General features: G+C 36.0%; 2 protein-coding genes across 4 annotated transcripts; both read right to left on the bottom strand.

Moving 5' to 3' along the window:
- Positions 1 to 2,602: 2,602 nt before the first annotated feature.
- Positions 2,603 to 23,695, bottom strand: LOC109051212 (harmonin-like). Of its 2 annotated transcripts, none has more exons than XM_042715681.1 (21): positions 23,556 to 23,695; positions 21,183 to 21,250; positions 19,051 to 19,194; positions 18,053 to 18,191; positions 17,220 to 17,328; positions 16,936 to 16,960; positions 16,749 to 16,806; positions 16,559 to 16,662; positions 16,256 to 16,340; positions 16,101 to 16,160; positions 15,956 to 16,012; positions 15,440 to 15,582; positions 14,643 to 14,708; positions 12,810 to 12,955; positions 12,506 to 12,537; positions 6,690 to 6,731; positions 6,482 to 6,535; positions 6,301 to 6,400; positions 5,930 to 6,039; positions 4,380 to 4,435; positions 2,603 to 2,841 (listed from the first exon to the last, which is right to left on the bottom strand). In XM_042715681.1, the coding sequence occupies exons 1-21, from the start codon at positions 23,589 to 23,591 to the stop codon at positions 2,829 to 2,831; spliced, it is 1,647 nt and encodes a 548-aa protein (XP_042571615.1). In that variant the 5' UTR covers positions 23,592 to 23,695; the 3' UTR covers positions 2,603 to 2,828. The 2 variants fall into 2 exon arrangements, with proteins under 2 accessions (XP_042571615.1, XP_042571614.1); XM_042715680.1 differs by lacking the exon at positions 2,603 to 2,841 and adding an exon at positions 3,686 to 4,189.
- On the bottom strand, positions 7,006 to 12,232 carry LOC122135624 (harmonin-like). Of its 2 annotated transcripts, XR_006153626.1 has the most exons (4): positions 11,917 to 12,232; positions 11,581 to 11,697; positions 9,700 to 11,489; positions 7,006 to 9,087 (listed from the first exon to the last, which is right to left on the bottom strand). XR_006153626.1 is itself a non-coding variant. In XM_042715682.1 (3 exons), the coding sequence occupies exons 1-3, from the start codon at positions 12,049 to 12,051 to the stop codon at positions 10,761 to 10,763; spliced, it is 981 nt and encodes a 326-aa protein (XP_042571616.1). In that variant the 5' UTR covers positions 12,052 to 12,232; the 3' UTR covers positions 7,006 to 10,760. The 2 variants fall into 2 exon arrangements, 1 of the variants encoding a protein (XP_042571616.1); XM_042715682.1 differs by having other exon boundaries at positions 7,006 to 11,489.
- Positions 23,696 to 24,490: the final 795 nt, after the last annotated feature.

Raw genomic sequence — 24,490 nt, 5'->3', positions numbered from 1 at the left:
CCATCTCATGAACACTTGACAGTAACTGTGGAACACACAACACTATTTATACACTCATTTACTTGTTTATCTAACACACATACTTAGTCTACACTTCAAATTTGTACATAATATACCTGTACATACAAAACTGTCTATTTGTAATATACCTGCACATACAATTGTCAATTTGTATATTGTTATTCCTTACTTGTTCATTTTTTTTTTTTTATTCTTTTATTAACTGTGTTTTTTGTTCTATCACTGTCATTCTGTTGCACTGTGGAAGCTTCTGTCATAAAAAACAAATTCCTTGTATGTGTAAACATACCTGGCAATAAAGCTCATTCTGATTCTGATTAGGATTAGAGTTAAACTCTGCAGGACAGCCTAGAGTGTCTGAACAAATGACTGGTCTGATCAAGTTCTCTGATGTTAAAGCGGGGTATCATCAGCATAAAAATGAAAAGAAACATTGTGCCTCTTAATAATATTTCCAAGTGGTAACATATATAAAGTAAGTTAAAAAGAAGCAGGCCCAAAATGGAGCCCAGAGGTACTCCATTACTAACAGGCACTAAGGATGAGAAAAACTTAATACTGCAGAAAAGGATCTGTCTCTAAAGAGGTGGTTGATCAGCTTTTTTCGAAGGCTTGATTGTATTTATGGGGTGTAGTGTAAACAACAAAGATGAATATTATGATCAACAGTATCAAAGGCAGCAGTAAGATATTGTAACATCAATACAGCATTTTGACCAGAATCAATCGCAAGTAAAATATCACTGGACACTTTCAGCAATGCAGGCTCAGTGCTATGATTAGCAGTGAAACCTGATTGGACTGGTTCAAATGGTATAGCATGAATGCACATTTTGTATGATTATTAGGAAATGGCTAAATAGCATCTTAAAGAGCAGGTCAGATGGTATTTTAAAGTGTCCCAATATTGTATTGGAGTCCCCTACATCAGGTTTAAATGCATCTAAGGTCAGAAAACATTGTAATTTTTTCTCAGAATATACATTTAATATTAGAGCCATTTGCCAATGATTAGGAAATGATTCGTTTCAAGCAAGTTCGGAGCAAGCCCCGTCCCTTCCTCTAGTCTACTCTGCTCTGATTGGTCAGCTGGCCAAACCTGTTGTGATTGGCACAGAGATGAGTCCTTGAGCCAGTTAGCCAGTGCTACCATTGACAAAGCACCTTTACATAAAACCAATAATATAATCAATCCGTTCTTATAATGACATAAAATACAAAAACACTTATGCAAGCGAATCGTGCCCACAGCTAAAGTTTAGCTGCTAAACTGTGAACACTAGGTGGAAACGTTAGCCGAGTGCTAACGTGACTAACTGATGAAACAATACAGTTTGTAAACCAAAATATGTCTACTGTAATGTTTGAAGAACGACAGACAAAAGACGCTTGGTCTTAACTTTTAATCAGAACGCAGAACAGTTGTATCACTGGAGCACCATCCGAAATCACTCATCTCTCCCGCATTAAGCCCTGTAACTGCCAGTGTAGCACAATAAACAGCAGTTTCACAATTATTATAAAGTCTGTGTGCTACACTACATTCTTTATTATTAAACAAAGTAATTAGAACAACGTCAGTCTACAATAATCGACATATTCTTAGGTTCACTGCGAATTTTTAGAACTACTTGAGTAAGACAGCTGCACTAGGTATACATCACATATTGGCACAAAAAAATTATATTTTGAGCACTCAATTGAAAATGTACACCTAACGTATCAATCGTACTACTGTACTTACAGGTCGTAGTTCAGAGAGCTTGTTAGTCCAAATTAAGAAGATTAGAAGCCAACGAAGATAAAAGCCCAGATTAGAGAAGCAGTTCTTGATAAAATGACAAGCACACAACCAAAAGGCTCGAATTGTATTTCTGTGGTATCCTTGAACACCGCGTCTTTTCAACATGATGTAAACGCACTAATAGCAAAAGTGTTTGTGGGCAGATCAGACTCTGTTCGTATTTCGCGGGCAGGCGGGGATTATGCAAATGTGTACCCAGTGACGTACACCGGTAACAGGCAAAAGAGTCGAACATATAACGACTGGTTACGGCGATTCAGAACCGACTCTCTCTTTTGAGAGACAATATCTTTATTTATCATGCACTTTTTTGATTAACAACTTTGCAGTTTGTTTTCATTTAAGGATAGCTACGTTATAAACTGCAAAAGAGAGATTTTTCAAAAACCCATCTGACCTGCTCTTTAAGTGTTTGTGTTGCCAGAAATCACTCACTGAAAATGAATGAGTGCAGGTTGTTTGTCACTGCACAGTGCTGTCAGCGTGAATGACCAGAACCGAGAAACTATAGATTGGTTCAGTTTGGCCCTGCACTTGAATGCATATTTTTGTAACAAGTGGATGAGACTGAATTGAAAGCATCTTATTACTGCTCTTGACTAATAGAAATCCTACAAGACAGTTACTAAATGCCCACTTATCATTTGACAGATGTTGGAGATACTGCAAGTGAAAATGAGCCAATCAGGACAGCAGCTGAGGATATCTCCTTTTTATGGCTTGAAATGAAGAACTTAATTGATAAACCATATTAGAAGGCTTAAAAAACAAAGCAAAAACACATTTTTATTAATGCATGTTTATTGTTTTGCAAATGACAACAATACAGCCTAAAGAGAGTATTATGTATTTATAAAACACAGATGCCTGATTTATAAATGATGTGAATAACTGCATTTCATTTACTACACAAATACTAAATTATTTGCTTTTTGCTAAATTACTACTAAGGAATGGCTATCAATTCTCCCTGTTGTCCGTTGAACTGATGCAATGTTGGGTTTTAAAAGAATGTCCTGTAAAAAGGGTGACAAAAATAAAGATCTGATTAGTCTGACAGATATTTAAGAGATGGCTGGTTTCGCACATCCACATGAGGGGCGAAGAAAACAAGGTTGCACACATGCACTGTAAAAAATAAAATCCTCTCCAACTCAAAATTTTCTAGTGATTGGTTACATCTAAATTTTTCAATTGGCCTAATTGCATTTATAAAATTAAATTCACACTAATTCAATTTGGCCAATTAAAGAATTTAGATGTGATCAGTCAATAGAAAAATTTGAGTTGGAGAGGTCTGATTTATTTATTTTTTACAGTGTAGTTAGGTGAGATAATTAAATGGGAAGGTTTGTGTTGGTGAGGTCTGATTTATTTATTTTTTACAGTGTGTTTTCATTTAATTGGTTCCCAGATTGTAAAAAATGCTTGAAGGGATAGTTCACCGAAAAAAGAAAATTCAGTCACCCTTACTCACCCTGATGTCATTCCAAACCAATAAGACTTTTATTCATCTTCAAAACACACATAATGAAACTGTCTCTTCAGAAGACTTAGATTAAACAGCTTGATTTATATGGATTACTTTTAATATTCTTAGGTACTTTTAAAGCCATATAGTTTTGGTGGAATGGATGTTCAGTGGGTGGACAGAAATCTCTTAGATGTTATTTAAAAAAAAAAAAAAATCCTCATTTGTGTTTCAAAGATGAACAAAAGTTTTTTGGGTTTGGTGCAACATGAGTGTGAATAAATGACAGATTTTTAATTTTTTTTTACTATTTGCTGCAACCACCACACCATTACTGGTGGCGCAGCAATAAGTGCTTTCAAACACAACTATTGTTTGCATGAGCATCTGTATTCACCTGTCAACACGTTTGCAATTGTTTTAGTTTCAAAGCTTGGTTCTGGGGACCAGTAGCAGTATCTATACAGCACAGTAGTGCAATAGACATTTATAGAAACATGCAGTAGCAAAACCAATCAAAGCAGCAATAATCAATGCACAAGTCATGACATGTAACAGTCCCTTTGAACAACATCAATCAGAACGACTGCATAACCTTGTGCACAAGAGTATTGTATATTGCATTATTGAATCATTAGCACAAGAAATCCCCAATTGAAAACATTTGGGTGGGTTTCCAGATTGACAAAGAGATTGTCACATGTACATGATGAACACTGCAGAACGGTTTGGATGGGTTTGGGGGGGGGGGGGGCTTTTACCACTAGGTTAGTGGTGATCAGGTTGGGGGATGGGGGGTCCTCATCTGAAGGACGTAGCCCTGTCTGTACACAGGGGCACTGCCTTGGAAAACCTTTTTCTTTGCAGTGGGTCTGACTGATGCTGTGTTAGGTCTGAAGACAAACAGCAGATGACAGGTTCACCACTGAGAACCATGTACACTAATGATTGATTTTTTTCATTGGGAATAATGGAGACAGACCACATAATTCATTGAAGCGAATTGAATTGAGAGGACACTGGAGCTGCAATAGTGTGTGGTCACATATCATATTTTATGAAGAGAATTGCAAATATACGTACACTTCGTCTTCATATTCTTTTGGTGGAGAGACGGCAATGACCAGGTCAATCCAATCCTGCGAACACATGCATGGAAAAATGTCAAGCACTAGCATATGAATGTTTTTACATTTGACAGGCACAACAGCACAATGTTCTTGCTACATTCTGCATTATTTCTGCTTTAAGCCTTCATCTATATTTGATGATGCTTGCTGAAGAAATCAGTATTGCAGCAGACCATGTGTGCTTTCTTGTGATTCACATCTTCCAGGAAAAATAAGAAAATATATGAACACAAATAGCACACATTAACCACAGAAATTCACAGATTCAACACTCATTTGCGATACATTAGGCTGTTTTAACTTTCTGATTTCAAAAATTAATGCATAACTACAACCACACTATTTCTGTAACAAATGTTTAGGGAAATTTACATAATACTGCAGAATATGAAATTACAGTAATTACTGCAATTATGCAACCTTAGGGATTCTACATTGTGCTATTCATTTAATTGTATTTTAAGATTACTAATTTTTAAGTCAACACTAATAACAATAATAAGATCCTTGTGCAGCTTTGTACTGTAAACTCATCTTCAATATTCTTTCAACCCAATCTCATGAGAAAATGTTTTATCAGCTGAGGGTCCACACCTAAACCAAATACTCACTGTGGCATAAACAGATTGTATGAAAATGCAAACAAAAATTCATACAATTCGCCAAAACTTAAATTAGTCACAAATTTTTCTTCTGTAAAATATTGAACAAGGAAAGAACACGTGGGCTAGAAAAAAAGACATATCAAAGATTACAATTCCAACATGATGTGAATGCTGCATTAATATGGTAAGATGTAAGATGAAAGCAAGACTCTTATTAGTAGTGGATTTGCTGAAAAGCCATCCAAGATGTAGAGGAGTTTATTTATCATGGGAAAAGGAGAAATTCAGAAATTTGGAGAAATTCAGCATTACATCACTTGTTCACCAATGGATCCTGTGCAGTGAATGGGTGCCGTCAGAATGACAGTCCAAACAACACAAAAATCCACACAACCCTCAGTCCATCAATTAATGTCTTGTGAAGCATGTTCGTAAGAAAATAAATATATCATTAAGGCATTTTAACTTTAAATTATCAGATATAAAAAGCTGTTTTGGACTGTTTTCACTTGTAAATGGTGCTTGACCTGTGCATAGTTCTCTCCTGATTCAGACAAGATGACTTTTTCACTGTAGAAAGCAATATTATGGATAAAGGACTAGTATTTTAGTCGGAAGCAATGGTTTAAAGTAAAAAATGTCTTAACATTGGATTTTTTTGTTACACATATTTTTGCTTCATAAGATGTTAATTGATGGACTGCAGTGGTGTGGATTATTTGTGGATTATTTTGATGTTTTTATCAGCTGTTTGGACTCTCATTCTGTCTGCACCCATTCACTCTATAGGATGCAAAGCATCTGGCTCCAATGAGCTGTATGGCTTTCTTTACCACAGGACTGTTGAGACAAATCATCTGATTTAAAGTGACAGGTATTATTGTAATGATGGTCGTACCCCTCCACTGTTCCAGGCCTGAGCCAATGAGGTTTGTCCTTCAGCTAAAGTCACATCCGTCAGGATCTTTCCATTCACAGCCATGATCTCATCACCCGACACAACACCACCTGAGATAACACGGACAAAAAAATAACAGTAACAAATTGAACAAACTTAACAGGTAATTTTAAACCAGAACTAAATGTTTTAAATCAATATAATCAGTATCACTAAAGAATATACAGAGCTACTCTAGATTTTTTGCATGATTCTAAGTAGTTTTTATGGTGTTCATGTGCAGCTGCTGTGATGTTTGGGGTGTTTGCTAGAACCTTAAAAATTAAAAGAACTCCCAAATCTCTTTGATACGTTATTTTTGTATGACTCACCATGTTTATCTGCCGCACCTCCCTCATAGATAGACGACACCACAATCTTTCCCAAAGGGGAGTCGATCCCTCCCTCTATGACCAGATCAAGCTTTCCTTCCTAATGAATATGTATAGAATGAACAAAAATCTCTAATTCTTATTGTCCAATGACAGATGTTGCTAATCTCTGTTTAATTACCTTCTTAATTCTCAAAAGTCGCACATCTCTGTCAGCTATTTGTTCAGCCATGAACTGTTAAGGCACACAGATTGAGCAAATGTGGTGAAAGAAATATTCCACAGAAATAAAAATGAATATAAAATTATATATATATATATATATATATATATATAAATAAATGGCAACAGGTACAGAGAGTAAATGTTAATGTAAATGGTTACAGTACCATGGAATATGGATCAAAATCATCCACATATTTCTGAAATCCCTGTAAAACAGATAGGAAAAATAGACAATGGCGTACACTCCATCTGCAAATAGTCTGCAAAACTCTGAGATGGCAATCTCAGATTTCCATGAAAATCCAAATGAATACTACTTTACTTATTGTGTTCTGAAGTAGTTATTGAACAACAGGTCAGATTTGACCAACTTTCATTTTATATATAAAATTAAACAATATAAATAGTCATTAAACAGAAAATAAATGTAACATACTGTAAGAAACAGTACAACACATTACATCATTTACTACAGTACTGTACTACATGGTACACATATTAATACTAAGAAAGGATGTGTTTGCTTTGTTGGATCCTTTGGTAGCTTTCCAGTTGGTTCTGGATCTGCACTGATGTTTATGTACAATGTAAAGGCTCTTTGCCATCCACTACACACTCAAAACCACTTTCCATCAAGACAAATAATCAATCAAGGATTCACACCCACAGAACCAACAAACTGAAAAAACACAGACTTCTTGTCATGCTCCACCTCATAAAAAGGGAAAATGCACACTGAGATGCCATTTGGTGCATATGCACTTTACTATTATATAACCTTTAGTTTGAGTCTCCCATTTGTGCAGTGCACATGGGATCCACTCAAAGGCTGCTTTCATAGCAAACAAGATGTATGATTGCATGGGAATATATAGGTGTGAGGCTGAATTGAGATATATTTGAGTTAATCCACACTGTGAGACCATTTCATGTCTTAGCCCGAAATAAGCACAATATTGCAATCATACATCTGATGTCCTTGAGTATTAAAAGAGATATTTACAACATAAATGACATTAACCTAAGATCAGAATAAAATCTACACAACTCGGTTTCTACTTGGTTCATTTTTGATACCGTTCACTTGCATTGCAGCAGTTGCTGATGCTTTGGGGAAAAGCAATCCAATAGCACCATGCTATAAGGGCAGAATAAAGGAGCCATCTTGGATAAGATTGCTTAAAAATGAGAAGAAGATGCCTGAACAGTCAGGTTTTAGACTGACAAGGTCAAAGTCATGCTGTATAGATCTCGGAGGGGTCAAAGACGGCTAAGCAGGTAAGATCTGTACTTGAAGAGCAGGGATATATAAATTATAGAATATGGCAAAGGTGGATGGCGAGGACCACTCCAATAAGGCATTGCAGTCCAAAGGAGGAACAGGCCAGTGCTATTACATCAACTACCCAATGGGATAGCTTCATAACTGACAGCCCTTTAAGTGCGGCCTCCTGCTCATCCTCCTTCTGTTCAGTGCCGTAAACAGTGCTGTGGTTGAGGTAATTTCAATGTGAACTTCTGAAAATAATGGGGCAGATCTCTGTTGGGGGGCTCGCTGGTGGCGCCCCATCTGCAAGCACCCACTAATTGAGGCGGCTTCTTCTGGGGCCGACCACTCTAAACCATGCTCTTCAACAGCCTTGGCGAGGACGCAGATGGGTTTTATTGGGGGGGGTCTGACCACTCCTCTGCAACAGAAGCCGCTAATGGCATGATTTCATTGGGGAAATCTTCCTCAGAACCCTCCAAAAAGACTAAACTGCTCGCACATGATTAGGACTGCGCCCTAACAGTCGACTAACCATTAGTTGACAAGAAGAGGCTTAGTTGATCAAAATTTTACTAGTCGCTTAGTTGCAGGAAAAAATATTTTCAGATTATGTAATCCGTATGAAACGTGCACGTCCACAGTGTAGATGAGTCAGTGTTGTCGACTTCATCACTGTAGCCGAAAACACAAAAAACACTAGTTTATCAGTGAATTATTATGATGTTAAGGCAGTCTTGCTGTTTTTTTTAATTCCTGACGAAGTCATAATCATTACTTTTGAGGTGCGCTATGGCAAGTTTTATGTGTGCGCTTGAGGCTTCTTCTTCTTCTTCTTTGGAGTCAGTGAGGAGGTGATCTTCTCACTGAAGGAGAAAGATTCTGATGAAATGACATTAAGCACCAATTGCTTCACCTGTTTTGGCCGGCTGAAAAGCCATTTGTTCATGCAGATGCTTCATTGATTCATTGAACAGGTTTCAGTTTTTTAGAGAAATGGAGTTCCCCAAAGCATCAACAACTGACGCAATGCAAGTGAAATCTATCGAAAAGGAACTAGTTTTAAATTACCTCAAGGATACATTTTACCAGTATCCTCCAAGGAAATGATGTTAGAAATGTAGCAGATACTTCACATGCAGATGTATACACTCAGACAGCTGAGATTTCATTCAAGGACCAGAGTGTTGAGAGAGAGGAGGGGTTTAACACAAAGTAATGATGACAGTTACTTGTTTCTTGCTGGATTTAAAGGACATGTTGTACGTGACCATCCGTTTGAGCATCTCTGGGGGCTGAAAAACACATAATTATGGCTCAATAACACACACATTAAATGCTTGCACCATCTGATTACATGCCATATAAGGTTTGCCACAGCATGGCAAACAGGTCTATTAACTATTATCTGTGAATTCAGGTATCTGTGAGCTTTATAAATACCCTGACTGCTTGACTGACTGCTTAAAGATGGTGAGGTCCTTTCTTGCCCTTCTTGTTACCCTTCTAAAACAACCACAGAATTGGCAAGCACCCATTCATTTAATTAAGTAGGTACAAGGACAGGGCAGAGTGATTAGCTTCCTTTGTGATCTGATGGAGCAGGCCTGACTGTCTGGAGGAGGAAGGGGAGAGCAGGTCTAGGTCTGTCAGGCTGATCAGTCAAAGACATTTTAATGCTAAAAGTCTCATTGTGTACACAGATGGAAAAATCATCTCTCTTTTCACCTCTCTCCCCTTTTGTCCTTCTCTTACCGCCTTCTTAATCAGTGCAATCAGTAACAACAGCATCTATTTGGTCCTCCTTGTGTTACAACAATTAAACCAATGAGTCAAAGTTGTAAAGATCCAGTAGCTTATATATGCCTAATCATTGCATGTTTACACACAGGTACTTGCCATCTTACCATGGTCTCAGAGTGAAGTGTGGGTCTATGTGAGATCTGACTCGGTAGCATGACAGGTTTGGACATGACAGGGTTGAACTGTCTCCGCTGGTTTGGAGGGCTGGGGGCCATTTGCTATGTAGAGGTTAGCAGTAAGGGACACAAACTTAAGGTCAGAGCATGATACACCTTCGAGAGTTACGCAATCTAAACCACACAGCACAAAAGACTTTAGGAATCTTTCATATAGCACAAATACTGAATTGCAGCTTTCATGTTCAGCAAAAGACGTTTTTCATGCAAAATGTCAGTCATTGCCTTTCTAGGAATGCTGACTTTTTGTGAAATGGCTTTTTAAATTTCATTACTTCCCTAATAAATCCTATGGATAATGGAGGTATGCATATCTATAAAACAGGTCAAAGAGTTAACGGTTTTATAAACCTTTTTTTTTTACCTGTTGTTATCTTGGACAACAGGTAAAAAAGGTACATTTTTGTTCCTTATTTACCCCTAAATGGTATATTAGTACCTTATTTGTGCCAACTATATCTATTTAGACATGCACTTCCTGTGGGGTTTTAGAGTAATCTCCTGATATAGGCATTGAGAGCTGTTGAAAAATATTTCCTATGCAAAGAGATGCCAGTTTGCATTAAGCTAACATTACATATGTTACATAAGCGTGGTAAGTCTGATTTGCGCTAAAAATGGAGTGGAAGACCCAGAGTAGCATGTATCTTTTACAAACTAAGGACCAGTGGATTATTAGAGGTGGATGTCCTGCCAGCATGTGATGTTTTTCTCATCACCTGGGCCACAAGGACAAATCTTTCAACAGTCTAACAATGATAGGAATCAGTAGCACTGCAAGATCATTAAACCGAATGACAGCATGCTTTTCTCCCAAAATAATGATCTGCTTCCTGACAAATATCTTTAAAAAAATTAATAAGGGTTAATCTCATCTGCAAAACACTACACTCAAGGAATACATGCATGCATGTATGTACAACATAAGAATTGGATAAAAAAACAGGCAGATTGTAGTGTTCACTTCAGTGATGAGTAATATTCCTGTGTCATGAAATCAATTTTGGAATTGAATTGGATTGAATTATAATGTGTCTAAAGCCTCTCACACTCCCAAATGTGTTAACTATGCTAACCATCAAGTTGTGGTCAGCCTTCGGGCTGGGTGGGCGTGAGAGATAACTGGGGATGGTGGAGTGGAATCCCCCTCTCTGTCGGTAACCATTGTCCCCAAACCTGCTTCCCTGTTCAGATAAGCTTGGGGAGCGGGGATAGTTGGACGACCCCACATGGTACTTGTCCTCCATGTGCAGGGGTGGAGGAGGTGGTGGAGGAGGAGGCGGTGGTGGTGGAGGGGGAGGAGGTGGTGGTGGGGGAGGTGGCTGAGATGAGGACGGACCCCTGGAGGAGAATAGTTGGGCAGCAGGGGGTTGCCAGCTACGACCTATTGAGGAAGGGGGTACTCTTCTGGCTAGTGGAGAAGGTGGGCGTTGAGGGGTTGGTCTGGGACTGGGTTGCATTGGGAGCTGCGTTCTTGGAGATGGAGGGCGATGGTTGGATGTGTGGTAAAGTCGGGGTGAGGGTGAAGGGAGTGGTAAGGGAGGGGGAGCTTGGTTGGATGTAGGTGGAGTTGGGGCTAGTCTTTTCAAAGGCTGCCTTAGACTCTGGTCCACATCATCTAAGTTGATGTCATCAAGGTCAGTAGTGGCCAAGGTCAAGCCTCCAGGGAACCTCCGTTTGGTGGGACCAGTTGACACTGGCGAACGAGTTGGAGACATCTGGAGGTACATTTTGAATGCTTAAAACTCTGAATTAACAAACTATGGACTAGAAGACCAACACACATCAGGATACTTCATTGGATTTTACCTCTGCAGAATCATTTTCGACTGAGGAGATTTGCTCTAGTCTGGTTTGACAGAGCCTCTCCACCCAATGCTGCACCTTCTCTGACTCTTCCAGATCTTCTCTTTCAGTTTCTGACACCTAGTGGAATTAGTAAAGCAACACCCAAACATGGAAACTTTTATATACCAATAAGAACTTGCTGAACTGGCATTGGAAAGGGTACAACTGATCTCATTGGTACATTTGACCAATAAATTTCATTTGCCAATGACAGTAAATCAGTTACACACAATTAAACAAGGAGTACAATCGGAGTCAGAAAACCCCACTGTAACCATACTGGAAGAAGTCTGATACCTCTTGCAGTAGTCTGCTGATTTTCATCTGCTTCTCGCGCTCAAGTATCTCTTCCTTCTCCTTAGCAAGTTTCAGCTCAAACTCCATCTCTTTCTTGTTCTTTTTCTCAGCTGGGAGAGTGTCAGTCTTTGACATCTTCTTCTTCTTTTTGGTCTCTTTTCCTTTCTAAATATCCAAAGTGATTTGAGAACACCTGGTAGACTTTTCACCAAAGTAAACCCAACTACCATGCAAATCATAATAACTTCAGGCATATCTTCAAGATGAACAACATATTCCATAGTTATAGCACACCAAACCAGCACAACATACTTGAAGCACACAATGTACCTTTTTTAGTGTAGGCAACTTTCCTTCGTAACGGTAGAACCAACCGAATGCTAAGACAGCAAGAATGATACATTAAGTCCCATGCAAAAACTCCACCATGATATGGTGTATTCTGCAGATTCATCCATCTAAAAGCTACCAAAAGATCCAACCAAACAAAAGATAGTGTACATGCAATTGAAGTGTCTCAAAAAAAAGACAGAAAAAGTTTGTCAAAGAGAATCTTTGTCTGTAAAAAACATCTGAATTCTTCACTTACTTCTTCTGTCTCTTCTTCATAGAACTCAGCAGCTAATGGAACCAGGAATTGATATACATGGCACAACAAAAAGGCAAAAGATCAGACAGAAACACAAAGATCACACAAAGAGATCATGCATTCCCAACATAAATGCACATCTGTTCATGCATAGGAGAAAGGAGTAACATCAATGCAACATGTTTTATGGGTACCTTCTGGGAAAGGGTAACATAGTTGTTTGATCTTTAGAGAATAGTGCAGTGATGCTGAGGGCATTCAAAGTTCATGCACTGGAAAGGTTTTGTTGGTATTGTCAACTTACTGGAGGTTTTGGGTTTAGGTGAAGGCGCATTACGTGCAGGTGGTGGGGGAGAGGGAGGTGGGAGGGGGGAAGGGGATCTGGATCTTTCTTTGGAACCCCAATCTTCTTCCCAGTCTTTGTGGTGTTTCCTTTCCGTGGCTTCAATTCTGAGACACACAACACATACAGGAAATAATTATATATAATGAATATATCAATATAAATTTTGAATATATAGAATTAAATCTGAAAACATATTTATAAATCATTAATATATAAAATAGTTTTAATTCTTAATATATAGAAGTAAATCAGAATATTTATTAAGAAATCTTAATATAAAAATGTAAATCAGTATATATATTTAAATCTGACTATATAAATGTAAATCTGACTGCATAGTTATAATTCTGAATAAACAGATACAAATTGTAAAATATAAAAAAATGTAAATCATTAATATATAGAAGTAAATATTAATATATAGTTTTAAGTTTGAATATGTAATTGTATATTGTGAATATATACTTGTAATTCTGAATATATACATAAACATTGCAATATATAGATGTCTAAATATATAGATAAAAAACCGAATATATAAATACAAATCATGAATATATGTATAGAAGTTAATCTGAATATATAGTTAAAGGAGTCATTTGATGCGATTTCAAGTTTTCCTTTCTCTTTGGAGTGTTACAAGCGGTTTGTGAATATATAAGATCCCTAAAGCTGCAAAGACTAAAGTTTCAAACCCAAAGAGATATTCTTTACAAACGTTAAGACTTGTCCACGCCCCCCTGAAACGCTTTGTTTAAACACACCCCCACATGTCTACGTCACGATGTGGGAAGATTTGCATAACACCGCCCAAATGTTCACGCAAAGAACTTTATTGTCGCTGCCACCGACGCCACCATGTTGTGAAGACGCTGTGTGTTTCGTTGCAAAAGCGAAACTACTTTCTTTGGTCTTCCAAAAGAGGACACGATTAGAAATCAGTGGTTAAGTTGTATTTACAACACTGTTCCAGAACAGTTCAACCCAAATATTCAGATGTGTGCAGCACATTTTATGGAGGACTGTTTCCTGATCCTGGGAGACTCACAGTCTGTAAGTACGTTTACATATTTAAATAATTTGCCACTGATGATTCAAACGCAAGTTTTGAGCAGTGTAGAGTAGTGCTTGTTGTTTGTTGTTTCTCCGATCACAAATGCAGACATGGTTTTATGTTTACGCGGCGCGATACAAAACGCACCGCATAAAAAGACAGTATAAGTCATTATAATCAGTAATTATGTCCCCACTGGATGCAACAAATGCCTCATTTATTATGGGTTTTAATGTTTTTGTCTCGTTGCACCAGGCATCACAGTATGGTAAGGTGCATAACATTCAGTCACACGCTTGAGGTATTCGGCCAATCACAACGCACTGGATAGCTGGCCAATCAGTGCACATCTCGCTTTTCAGAACGATGAGCTTTGTAAAAATCGACGCGTTTCAGAAAGGCGGGGCATAGAGGAGAAACAATAATGCACAGTCTGTATATACTTGGAATGATAATAATGCCAACAAAAATGTCAAGAAGTTGACACCTTTTACATTTAACAAATTAATTTGTTAAATTAAATCCATCAATGTAATCTTTAATATAAAACAAATTTTAACACATTTCCACTGGACCAAAACATGGGCTGTGAAGACTGGAAGTGACCTACAGTATAGTACATTTAGAACAATCTGAACTTCCATTCCTCATCATCAACATCAATTTGCTCTAGTCTGCCTTCTGAGGTCTATTTACTTTGAAGATGTTTTTGCTTAGCAACATAACACAAGTGTTACCTCTCCATCTCTTTGCGATGACGCTCCTCTTCATCTGCAGTCTTCTGCGATATCTCCATCTTCCTCCTGCAAAATGTTGCACATAAGATACATTAAAATGTATTACTTTTCAGATTTAATATAGGAATTTTAATTATTTGACACCTTTTCATCAGCAGTTATGAATCATCAATTTACTAACATCATGAAGAAGCAAAGATTCAAATGTGCTATATACTGTAACATAATTATAATGATATTTCTTTAAAAAAATAATCAATAAAGATGCATTTAGGTACATTATACAACATAAAGAAGTATTTTAATGATAATGAAAACCATTATAAAGTAGATATTCATTTTTGTTTAAATCACAAGACAACAGAAATATTTTTAGAATAAAAGGTACAATTCAATGAAGATATTATTCATTGTTTTGTTGTGTAGTGTTTTTTTGCTTTTTTTGTATGTATAACTATTTTTTTTTTTTTTTGTTTTTTTTGTTTTTTTTTTTTATCGTTATGTCTATAGTCCTACATTAATGTTGTACATGAGAATGTAAGGTAATTTCAGGATTTACATGTGCCTGTCCGTGTTTCTGTTCTGTAGCTATTTGACACTTACACTGCAAGAATCTGGCTATTTGGCATTTATTTAGGCTTATATACATACAATTTTGTCACAAAGTTATGTTTTATCTTGGAAAAACCATTCAAATGTTTGTTTTTTACAGGCATTTATAATACAGTCTGAAGCGAACAGTCTGAATAGGGCTTAGCTCGTGTAGTGTTCAGCTGTGTGTGTGTGTTTTCACTGACTGGCGCTCTTTCTCCTGCTGTTCTTTGATGACTTTATTGGTCTCTAATGCCATTCTCTTCTGATGCATTAGCTCTTGTCTTTCAAGCTCATGTCGTGCTTCAGCCCCCAGCTTCTCCTCATCCGTCATAAACAGCTCACTTCCCTGAAACATACAGAAGACAAATCAGTACTTTCACAGATAAATACACACAAATACACCCCTTCAATCATATATATATGTACTGTATATTGTACAGATCACATGTCTGAAGCACAAAAGCGTATGTTATGAAACTCCAACATAATTACCATCTCTAAAGTGCAAAAGTATGAGTTAAAGACAAACACACCAATAAATAACGAAGAGGTGTATGGTACAATACAAACAACTTCTCCACAATGTATTACCCTCATCAATTAAACAGTTTCATACTAAGCAAATGGCTTTCTTTTCCACACAGCCCCTCAGAGAGAGATACAGTAACAGCCTTGCAGTGGGTCTCTGAGATGCATTAGTGGGCTCTTAGTGAACTTACAGCTCCAGTGAGGACAGTGATGGTTAGACTCCTGCTGCTCTTTAACACTTGCACTGCCTGAAAACACAAGCATTAGCCGACACAGTTACCAGTTTAACTATACAGAGAGGTTCTTAAATAATTGTTTCAGCAAGATCCTGCTCACATCTTGATGACTCAGGTTGGTGAAATCCACCCCATTGACCTCCACAATCTGGTCGCCAATCTACAAGCCACACCAACACACACACACACATAGGAGTGTGTTACCATGCTAAAATCAAACAGTAATGATCTATTAATGAAGTTTTATTAAATGACCTGTAATCCCACTTCAGATGAGACTGAACCCGGCTTCACATTGCTCACATAGATGCCTGGTTTCTGTGTTGGTCCACTTGATATGCTATCATGGACAGTCAAAAGAGGAAATCTTTGTTTAAACTTATAAAAGTAGGTTTCAAATCAGCATTTAGGTACAAAGACAAACATATTTTATTATGCAGTGTACTTCATGACATTTTTTTTTGTCATATATGTAGGCATAATCCCAATAAATAAAGGGTTGTATTCATAATTTTCAGTGTAGCTCATCTGTGTTCTGTAGTGTGTATAGTTATTCACCTGATTCCCAAGCCTTTGGTGCCCACCAAACTAAGGAAAACTTTCTTTTCCTTGATTTCTTTTCCTCCAAGCGAAGTCAGACCAGCCACACTAGTCTTCTTCTCCTGAGACGTAACAATAAAAACAAGGCTAAATAAAAATATAACTTGAGCTGGTTTAAAATAGGATGCTTCCAGAAGAAAACACTTACCCCGGATTCAGAAACAAACTGATCCACGAACTGCCACTTCAGAGGGTCTTCAGAGGAGCTGATTATGACAAATTCATAATTTAACAACATCATTATGAAAATAAACAAAAGAGGGAACATTAATAAAAAGTTATTCCACATATCAGAGAATTTTGTGTCAGTCGAGTGACTGATAACACCAAATTACCTCTTGAGAGGAATCATTCCCACATCTGTGAAGAGAGTGTCATAATGGGAATAATAAAAGAAAAAACATCAATAATTAATGAATAAGTAATACATTTAGCTAACGGCATGGTTGCTTCATGAATTGCTCAACTGTTAAATCAATCACAAATCAGCTGTGATTGAATCATTGCAACTGAGAGCTAAATCAATTAATTAACCCAAGTGGAACTAGAGGCAATTCATTTTGGCTCTAATTAACAAAGTCAGCTCTCCAGATTACAATATAAAACTATAAAACCTTACGGCGGACTTTCAGAGACACCGTCTTCTTGGTCTTGATGAGGTTGATGACCTCCTCGTGAATGCAGGAGGAGATGGAGTAGCCATTAATACGAACAATCTCATCGCCAACCTGAAGAAAACACAGCAAACCTGATTCATATAAAATATGTTAGATAAAATGTGTATAAAAATGTAGTACTAAAAATAAGGTAGCACTTTATTTTACAGTCCTGTTCCTCATGTACATACTATGTACTTCTTATAGTAATTACAATAACTATGTAATAACTAGGTACTGACCCTGAACCTACCCCTAAACCTAACCCTATCCCATGTAGTTGTATTAGCAGAACTTTCTTAGATAAATACACTGTAAGTACACTATTAGTACATGTAAGTACACGCACTGTAAAATAAAGTGCAACCAAAAATACTTTAATTATATCAGAATATTTACATATTTTAAAGTGTCTATCATCACAAAATTAGCAGAGTTTACACTAGAAACACAAGGGCTGCATTTGAATTCTTTGACTTTATCTGCAGGACAAACATTAATCACAGAGATTACAGGAGAGGACGAGAACAGTGTGTTTGGATCAGAGGACATTAAGAATTTAAGAAGCCGTATTGCGCCCCCTAGTTGAGAGAAGTTGTGCTGATCACTTTTTTTTGTGCATGTAAAATACTAATTTCTATTTGAATGTGAACGTTTCTGTTGTCAGATATTTAATATAAGGCGTAGAGAGAGTGTGTACTTTAGGTAAACACAAACATGGGCATTATTTGTTGAAATGGTGAAAGCAATGTGTGCTTATATGTAAGTTATAACAACCTCTTCTTGATTTTCTTACCTGCAGGCCGACATTTCCTGCCTGTCCATCTTTGACTATCTGTGATATGAAGAGACCACAGCCGAACTCCAGCCCACCCCGAACATTCAAACCCAGACCCTCAGGATGTGTGCGGTCCAGACGGACTTCCTTCAACTTCCTGCTCATAACAAAAGAGGACAAAACAGTGGCATCTGAAATCAGCTGCAAACACATTTAACATATCTATTAAACATATTTTTTAAATGTATCATGTTCCACCAATTCTAATAATATTATATATATTGTATAATGTATGTATGTATTTATAATACATCATACTCTCTCTGTCTCTCTCTCTATATAAATTTGGTATTAGATATAATATTATATATATCAATATTCCTAAAATTAGGTAATTTTTATTATTATTTTGTATTTTTGTTTAGTTTTTTTTATTCATTTTTATATAAGTTTTAGTTACTTAACACATTAGTAAATAAACTAAATGAAAATGAGAAATTGCCTTGTCAACTAGCTAAAATAAAATATTTCTGTTAACTTTTAATTTATTTTAAGTGATGATTTTTTTATTTACTTTTTTTACAGTTTCAGTTTTACTTTTAACTAACTATAATAACCAGATATATAATAAAATATATAATATTTTTATGCTTCTTTCCTCTTTTCTCTGAGAAAGACAAAAGACACAGTGAGAGGAAACAGAATCCAGTTCACTGTGGCCCTATTAGCGCTGTGAATCAGACACAGTTGAATAAAGCTCCTCTCTCTGTGCTCATAACGCTGTTTCTTTGCCACGTCTGACTGAGCATGAGAGAAAACAATGATTCTGTTTGGTGATGAAAGCGTTGCCTGTCATTCTACCTCCTCCTCTCATTTCCTCTCTGTCTCAATTCCTCTGCTATTCATGCACAAAAAAAAAAAAAAAAAAACATTTCCATGATTCTCAGTTGGATCGCACCGTATTAACCCCTTTTTAACACCTCGTTATTGTCTGCGCTCCTGGATTCCCCTCTCACCTGGATCTCTTGGGCGTGAGCTGGTCGTACTGCACCTGGTGCTTCAGAGGAATCAGGGGTCTGATGGCATCAAACAGTGGAAGGCGTTTGGGCTCATTTATCACCAGCTTCAGGTCACCAACCAGGACAGGAATGTCCATGGATCTATAAAGGGCAGAGCAAAATGTGATTTAAACAGGACCCGATTGAGCACATGCAAACAGTAGGGCTACATTAGAACAGCACAAACAGTTTGTGGATTAAAAGAACTTTTCTTAGACTACAACTGATTCAACATACTGTCTTGATACAGAATCTCTGCTTATAAATCATTATTTAATATTTTCTGTTAAATGAAGGGTCATGAACATAATGCATAAGGAAGTTGTTCATAGAATAAGGTTAGGTTTAATGGTGAAGTGTCTAAATTATGCACCACTAAGCAGAATTGCAAAAACAGTGACTGTTATCAGACAGGTTTCTAAGATTAAAAATAAATAAATAAAAATAAAATGATTTTACGTTTTATAAAAATGCATCAAACATTTTATAGTTTGACATTTTATAAAATAATACAACAACATTTTACCACCAGTTCTCAATACTGTAATGCAAAATACAGCCTCATTCACATTAATGTATCATGAAAGTTAATAAATCATGATATAAGTAAAAAATAATAATAATAATCTTAAAAATCTTTGAAAATAGTGCTTTTACAGTATACTAAGGTAATAAAACATTTGTGATGCACTGTCAGAAATTTTGGCTGATATTTACAGCCGAAAATTATTATTAATATTATTATTATTATTATTATTATTATTATTATTATTATTTTCAATGATTTTACATGCTTCAAGAAAAAATAAGGCTTTTCCTTTTAAAAAAAAAAAGGAATAGAAAGTTGGAAAATTTAATTTGAATTGAAAAAAAACCCTGATATTATATTCTTCCAATATTTGTCAATTCAAAGAGGTAATTCATATAAAAAATAAAATAAAACAGAGAGCAAAAGTAATATTGTAATTTATAGCCTATATTAAATTATTTGCTGTGATTTTGAAAAATATTAGCTTATAATAATTATTTCAAAAACAGTCTGATTTGTTGCTTGTTGTGGAAAATGACACTTTATACCCACATAAAGTCAGCTTATGAATTTCGAGGCAGCCGCTCTATGAATCATTGATATTTCACTCCTGACTCATATATCAGAGACAAAGGGACACAAGAGAATGGCTGCTCTTGAATGAAGGGAGGACAGTGGAAATGATCTGATCCAAGTTACTTTTCCGTTGGATTAAGCCTCTCATTGAGAAACGACATAAAATCACAAATAAAGAGCTGAGGGAATGCATTCAGCTTTTCCTACTGTTACACTCAGATAAACAGACACTGAAAACTTCTCTTCTTCTGAATGTGCCATGCAGTTGTCATTTGATCAACAGATTAAAAGAACTACTGATGGAAAATTACATTATTTATCAGCCTCTAAAACTTTCCAGTGCGTGCTACTGCTGCTGAGATATTTGTATTCTTATCACATTTTAAAATATTCACTTTAATGAAGTATGTAATATCTGTCAACTTCAACAAAACAACTAGATTTTTACATTTTCTCTTTACATTTTCTGGTTGCTATGGTTTTCTAAGTGGTTGCTAGGTTGTTCTGGTGGTTGCTAAGTAGTTTGTTTAAATTGCCAACCCTAAATCTGAGTAATAGTAATACAAATTGCTCATCATTTTGCTTTTTTGGGGCATATGCAGTTCAAAACAACATTATTATTATTATTATTATTATTATTTGAAATATACAATATTATAATAATAATTATTATTAACAATAACATTAATAATTATATTATATTGTATATTTTATTAACAACAACAATAATTATTATTATTTTTCTTATTATTATATTGTACATTTTGAATAAAAGCAAACACTAATAATAATAATTTAATTTAACAATTTTTATAATTTAATTTAGATTTAATTTAATGCAATAGGTCATTGTTAATAATAATGACCTATTGCATTAATATTTTAATTATTACAAAGCTAAAATATTATTCAAAATAAATGAATAAGTGAATATTGTGGGGAAATAAAAAAGCATATTCAAATTGCTATTTTAGAGTGTACTTACTGGTGGTACATGCGGAGAACATCATAGAGATAGTCCTTCTCCGCTTCATTATCAACTAGCAGCTCCACCTGCACAGCACAAACACACAAACCTCTGGTCAGATCATCACTGATAATCAGAAAAGCAATCATTTGTCCATCTTTTACCTGGTGGTGGCTAATCTGCTGTAGAAATGTTTTGAGGAAGCGTTTAGGCCAGTCAATGATGTAACACATCTCTCTCTCTCACTGAGCGAGAGACTAAGACGGAAGGTCAGGAAAAGGTGGAGAGTGAGGAGGAGAGGTCGGGACAGAGAGAGGAGGTGGAGGAACTATTGTGTGTCTGTTAGTCCAGCGTCTCTCAGATTGGCTGGGTCTGCTGTTGTTTTAAGTTGAATGGGTCAGGTGGATCTATTCCTGTATTGTGAGTATCATTAGTTCAGATCTGCTCCACTGAACCTGTTACTGTGCCTGAGCTCATATAAAGACATTTATAATGCTAGCAGTGTCATCTTACATAAGAGTGTTGGTGCATTATTATCAAAAGAATGCTAATGAAGCTAATGTGATGAGGTTAACATGCTCGACAGATAAGCCAAACTTCTTAATTTCAAATAGATAAATAAATAAAATGAACGACCAAACAAATGAACAAAACAATCAAATAAATGTCTGGACAAACAAACCGAATGGACTGAATGAATCAACAAACAAATGAACTGACAAAACAAACAAACAAATAAATAAACTGTCTGGACAAACAAACAAAGAAACAAATAAATAAATAAATGTGATGGACTGAATGAACAAACAAAAACAAAAGGATGAACAAAACAAACAAACAAAATGGCTTGAAAACAGACAGTTAAACACACAAAAAGTTAATTAATTAATTAAATGGAATGAATAAACAAAAACAAATGGATGAACAAAACAAACAAATAAAATTTCTTAAAAACAAACAAATAAATAAAATGGGCATTAATAAAGAAAGAAAGAAAATAAGAAAGAGTGGTTGGATGAATGGATTCATTTATTTTACAATTAAATATCTAGAACAACATTTAATTATTCAAATACAAGAAGTTAAATGTAAATGTAAATAAAAAACAGTATGTTTTTATTTTGGTATTTACATTTTGTGTTAACAATAATTACCTATTACATGAACATTTTAATTATTTTAATATATATATATATATATATATATATATATATATATATATATATATATATATATATGAACACTGTGGGGAAATAAAAAGCATATCCAAATTGTTCCATATTAACACCTGTGTCAGGCCACATACAGTATAATAAAACAGTGACTGTGCACTCAAAGGCTATTTAAGGTTTCAGAAACATTTTGATAATCCCAGATGACAGTCCTGCTTTGGACTTCAACATCATAAACTGATGTTGAAAGCATATATCTATAACTAAAATCAGCTTCATATCCTCTTCAGTTTATGCTAAGTGATTTGAAAGAGACAAACCAACAGAAAGGTCAACAGCACAATGCACTTCGTGTCACAGAGGAGAAACCAAAATGAAATGCAAAGCTTTCTAATTTGTAGTGTGGCACAGCTTTCCCACCCCCATCTACAGGCTGAACAATAAACGCAGCACTCATTTCCGCCTGGCCACACATCTCTGCCACTTTAGCTAATGCTGTGAAAAAAACTGTCCATTGTGTGACTCCATGCACCACATAACAGATGGTACAATTCTACAATTACACACAGGGGTCATATGGTGTCTTAAAAATAAGCATGAGCATATAAATAGGTATCAGAATTAAACAATTCAGTGTAAATTAAAATTGTAATCAAACACGCAAAAACAACATATTGTTAACTTCATGTTTATGAGATAAAAAGTCATTAACACCTGTTGTACAACTATTTCCAGCACACATAGTACACCTGTGACCTCCTCAGCCAATCAGAACGCGTACATTATGTGACGCAACACTTAGCCTACCTTTCTACCGGTAAATTTCGCCTTAATGTGAACCTTTGAATTAAATAAAGCAATAAAATTTGGCTAAGTATGTCATTACGTCGAAAACATTAAACTATACTAGTAGCATGGTAACTGTAATGATAAAAACGTCTAAAACTGGCAAATGATGCTAAGTATGGACACCTTTTCAGTGCACAACAAAGTTAACCGATCAAATAACGACGGTTTCTATGGATACTGAAGTATTTTTCGTGTCGAAAGCTGGACGAATATAAATTTTACTTACTTCAGTAATATTTTATAGCGAATACGTGCTCCTTCGCCATTCCTGACCAGCGCGAGCAAAGGAACTAGACCAGTAATAACTAATAATGATAACAAAACAATCATCGCATAATTTTAATTAGACAGTAGCGGTTTCAAAGCCCACCTTATGGCGAAATTCCCTCGCCACTTTTCGCTCCATGATGAACGGCGGGTGTTTTCCGGGTGTGTGTCGTTGTGCTGGCGTCCCGTCAGTCAGTCAGCTGTGTGAGCGGATGCTGGAGTATCAGCACCGTCATAGGTCGAGTCCTGCTGCTCTAATATTGATGTTAGCTTTATTACGCGTGCATACATGGATGGTGCCAATTCAAAATGCTCTTTAACACGAAACCTTTTCATTTTTTTCCACATAAAGTGACCACATGAAGTGGAAAGTGACGCCACATACGATGTTTGGACGTCATTGCATAACAATTAATATGATTAAAAATCTATCTATCTATCTATCTATCTATCTATCTATCTATCTATCTATCTGTCTGTCTGTCTGTCTGTCTGTCTATCTGTCTATCTGTCTGTCTGTCTGTCTATCTATCAATTCAATTCAATTCAAATTGCTTTATTGGCATGAATGTAAATTATACAATATTGCCAAAGCTTACTATACATATACAAAAATAATAATAAAAATAATAATATAACAATAATAATAATAATTAAATGAACGTAAATGTAATTGATGTGTATGTTTTTTATTATTTATTTATTAATTTGTAACAGATTATAATGTGTGAACATTTGATCCCACAGTCTTTAACTTACATAGAAACACACAAACACATTAAGGATGACTGTGGTGCACAATAGGGTCAGACACACTGAGGTCACATACACACACACACACACACGTTCAGCTGCTGTCTCTCAGGCTGTGGCATGTCCACACGTATCTCGCAGCCAGTGCTGCTGTGTGTCCCTCTCCTAATAGTATCTTTATTTGTTCTGTTTCACTAATGGCTGTAAAGTTCTTTATTAAGTTGGTGAATTTGTTGAAGTATAGGTTTCTTATGGATATGTATTTCTGACAGTGAAGGAGGAAGT

Source organism: Cyprinus carpio, chromosome A25, assembly GCF_018340385.1.
Source record: "Cyprinus carpio isolate SPL01 chromosome A25, ASM1834038v1, whole genome shotgun sequence".
Taxonomy (NCBI): domain Eukaryota; kingdom Metazoa; phylum Chordata; class Actinopteri; order Cypriniformes; family Cyprinidae; genus Cyprinus; species Cyprinus carpio.
This window is presented reverse-complemented; position numbering and strand designations above follow the sequence as displayed.

Excerpts from the sequence above, each read along its gene's own strand:
- LOC122135624 (XM_042715682.1), bottom strand. The coding sequence starts at position 12,051 with ATGTCAAAGACTGACACTCTCCCAGCTGAGAAAAAGAACAAGAAAGAG. Across the intron at positions 11,698-11,916 it reads TCAGCAGACTACTGCAAGAG|GTGTCAGAAACTGAAAGAGA; the intron begins GTATCAGACTTC and ends TAATTCCACTAG. Across the intron at positions 11,490-11,580 it reads TCGAAAATGATTCTGCAGAG|ATGTCTCCAACTCGTTCGCC; the intron begins GTAAAATCCAAT and ends ATGTACCTCCAG.
- LOC109051212 (XM_042715680.1), bottom strand. The coding sequence starts at position 23,591 with ATGGAGCGAAAAGTGGCGAGGGAATTTCGCCATAAG. Across the intron at positions 16,961-17,219 it reads GGTGTCTCTGAAAGTCCGCC|ATGTGGGAATGATTCCTCTC; the intron begins GTAAGGTTTTAT and ends CTCTCTTCACAG. Across the intron at positions 6,040-6,300 it reads AGGTGCGGCAGATAAACATG|GTGGTGTTGTGTCGGGTGAT; the intron begins GTGAGTCATACA and ends GTGTTATCTCAG.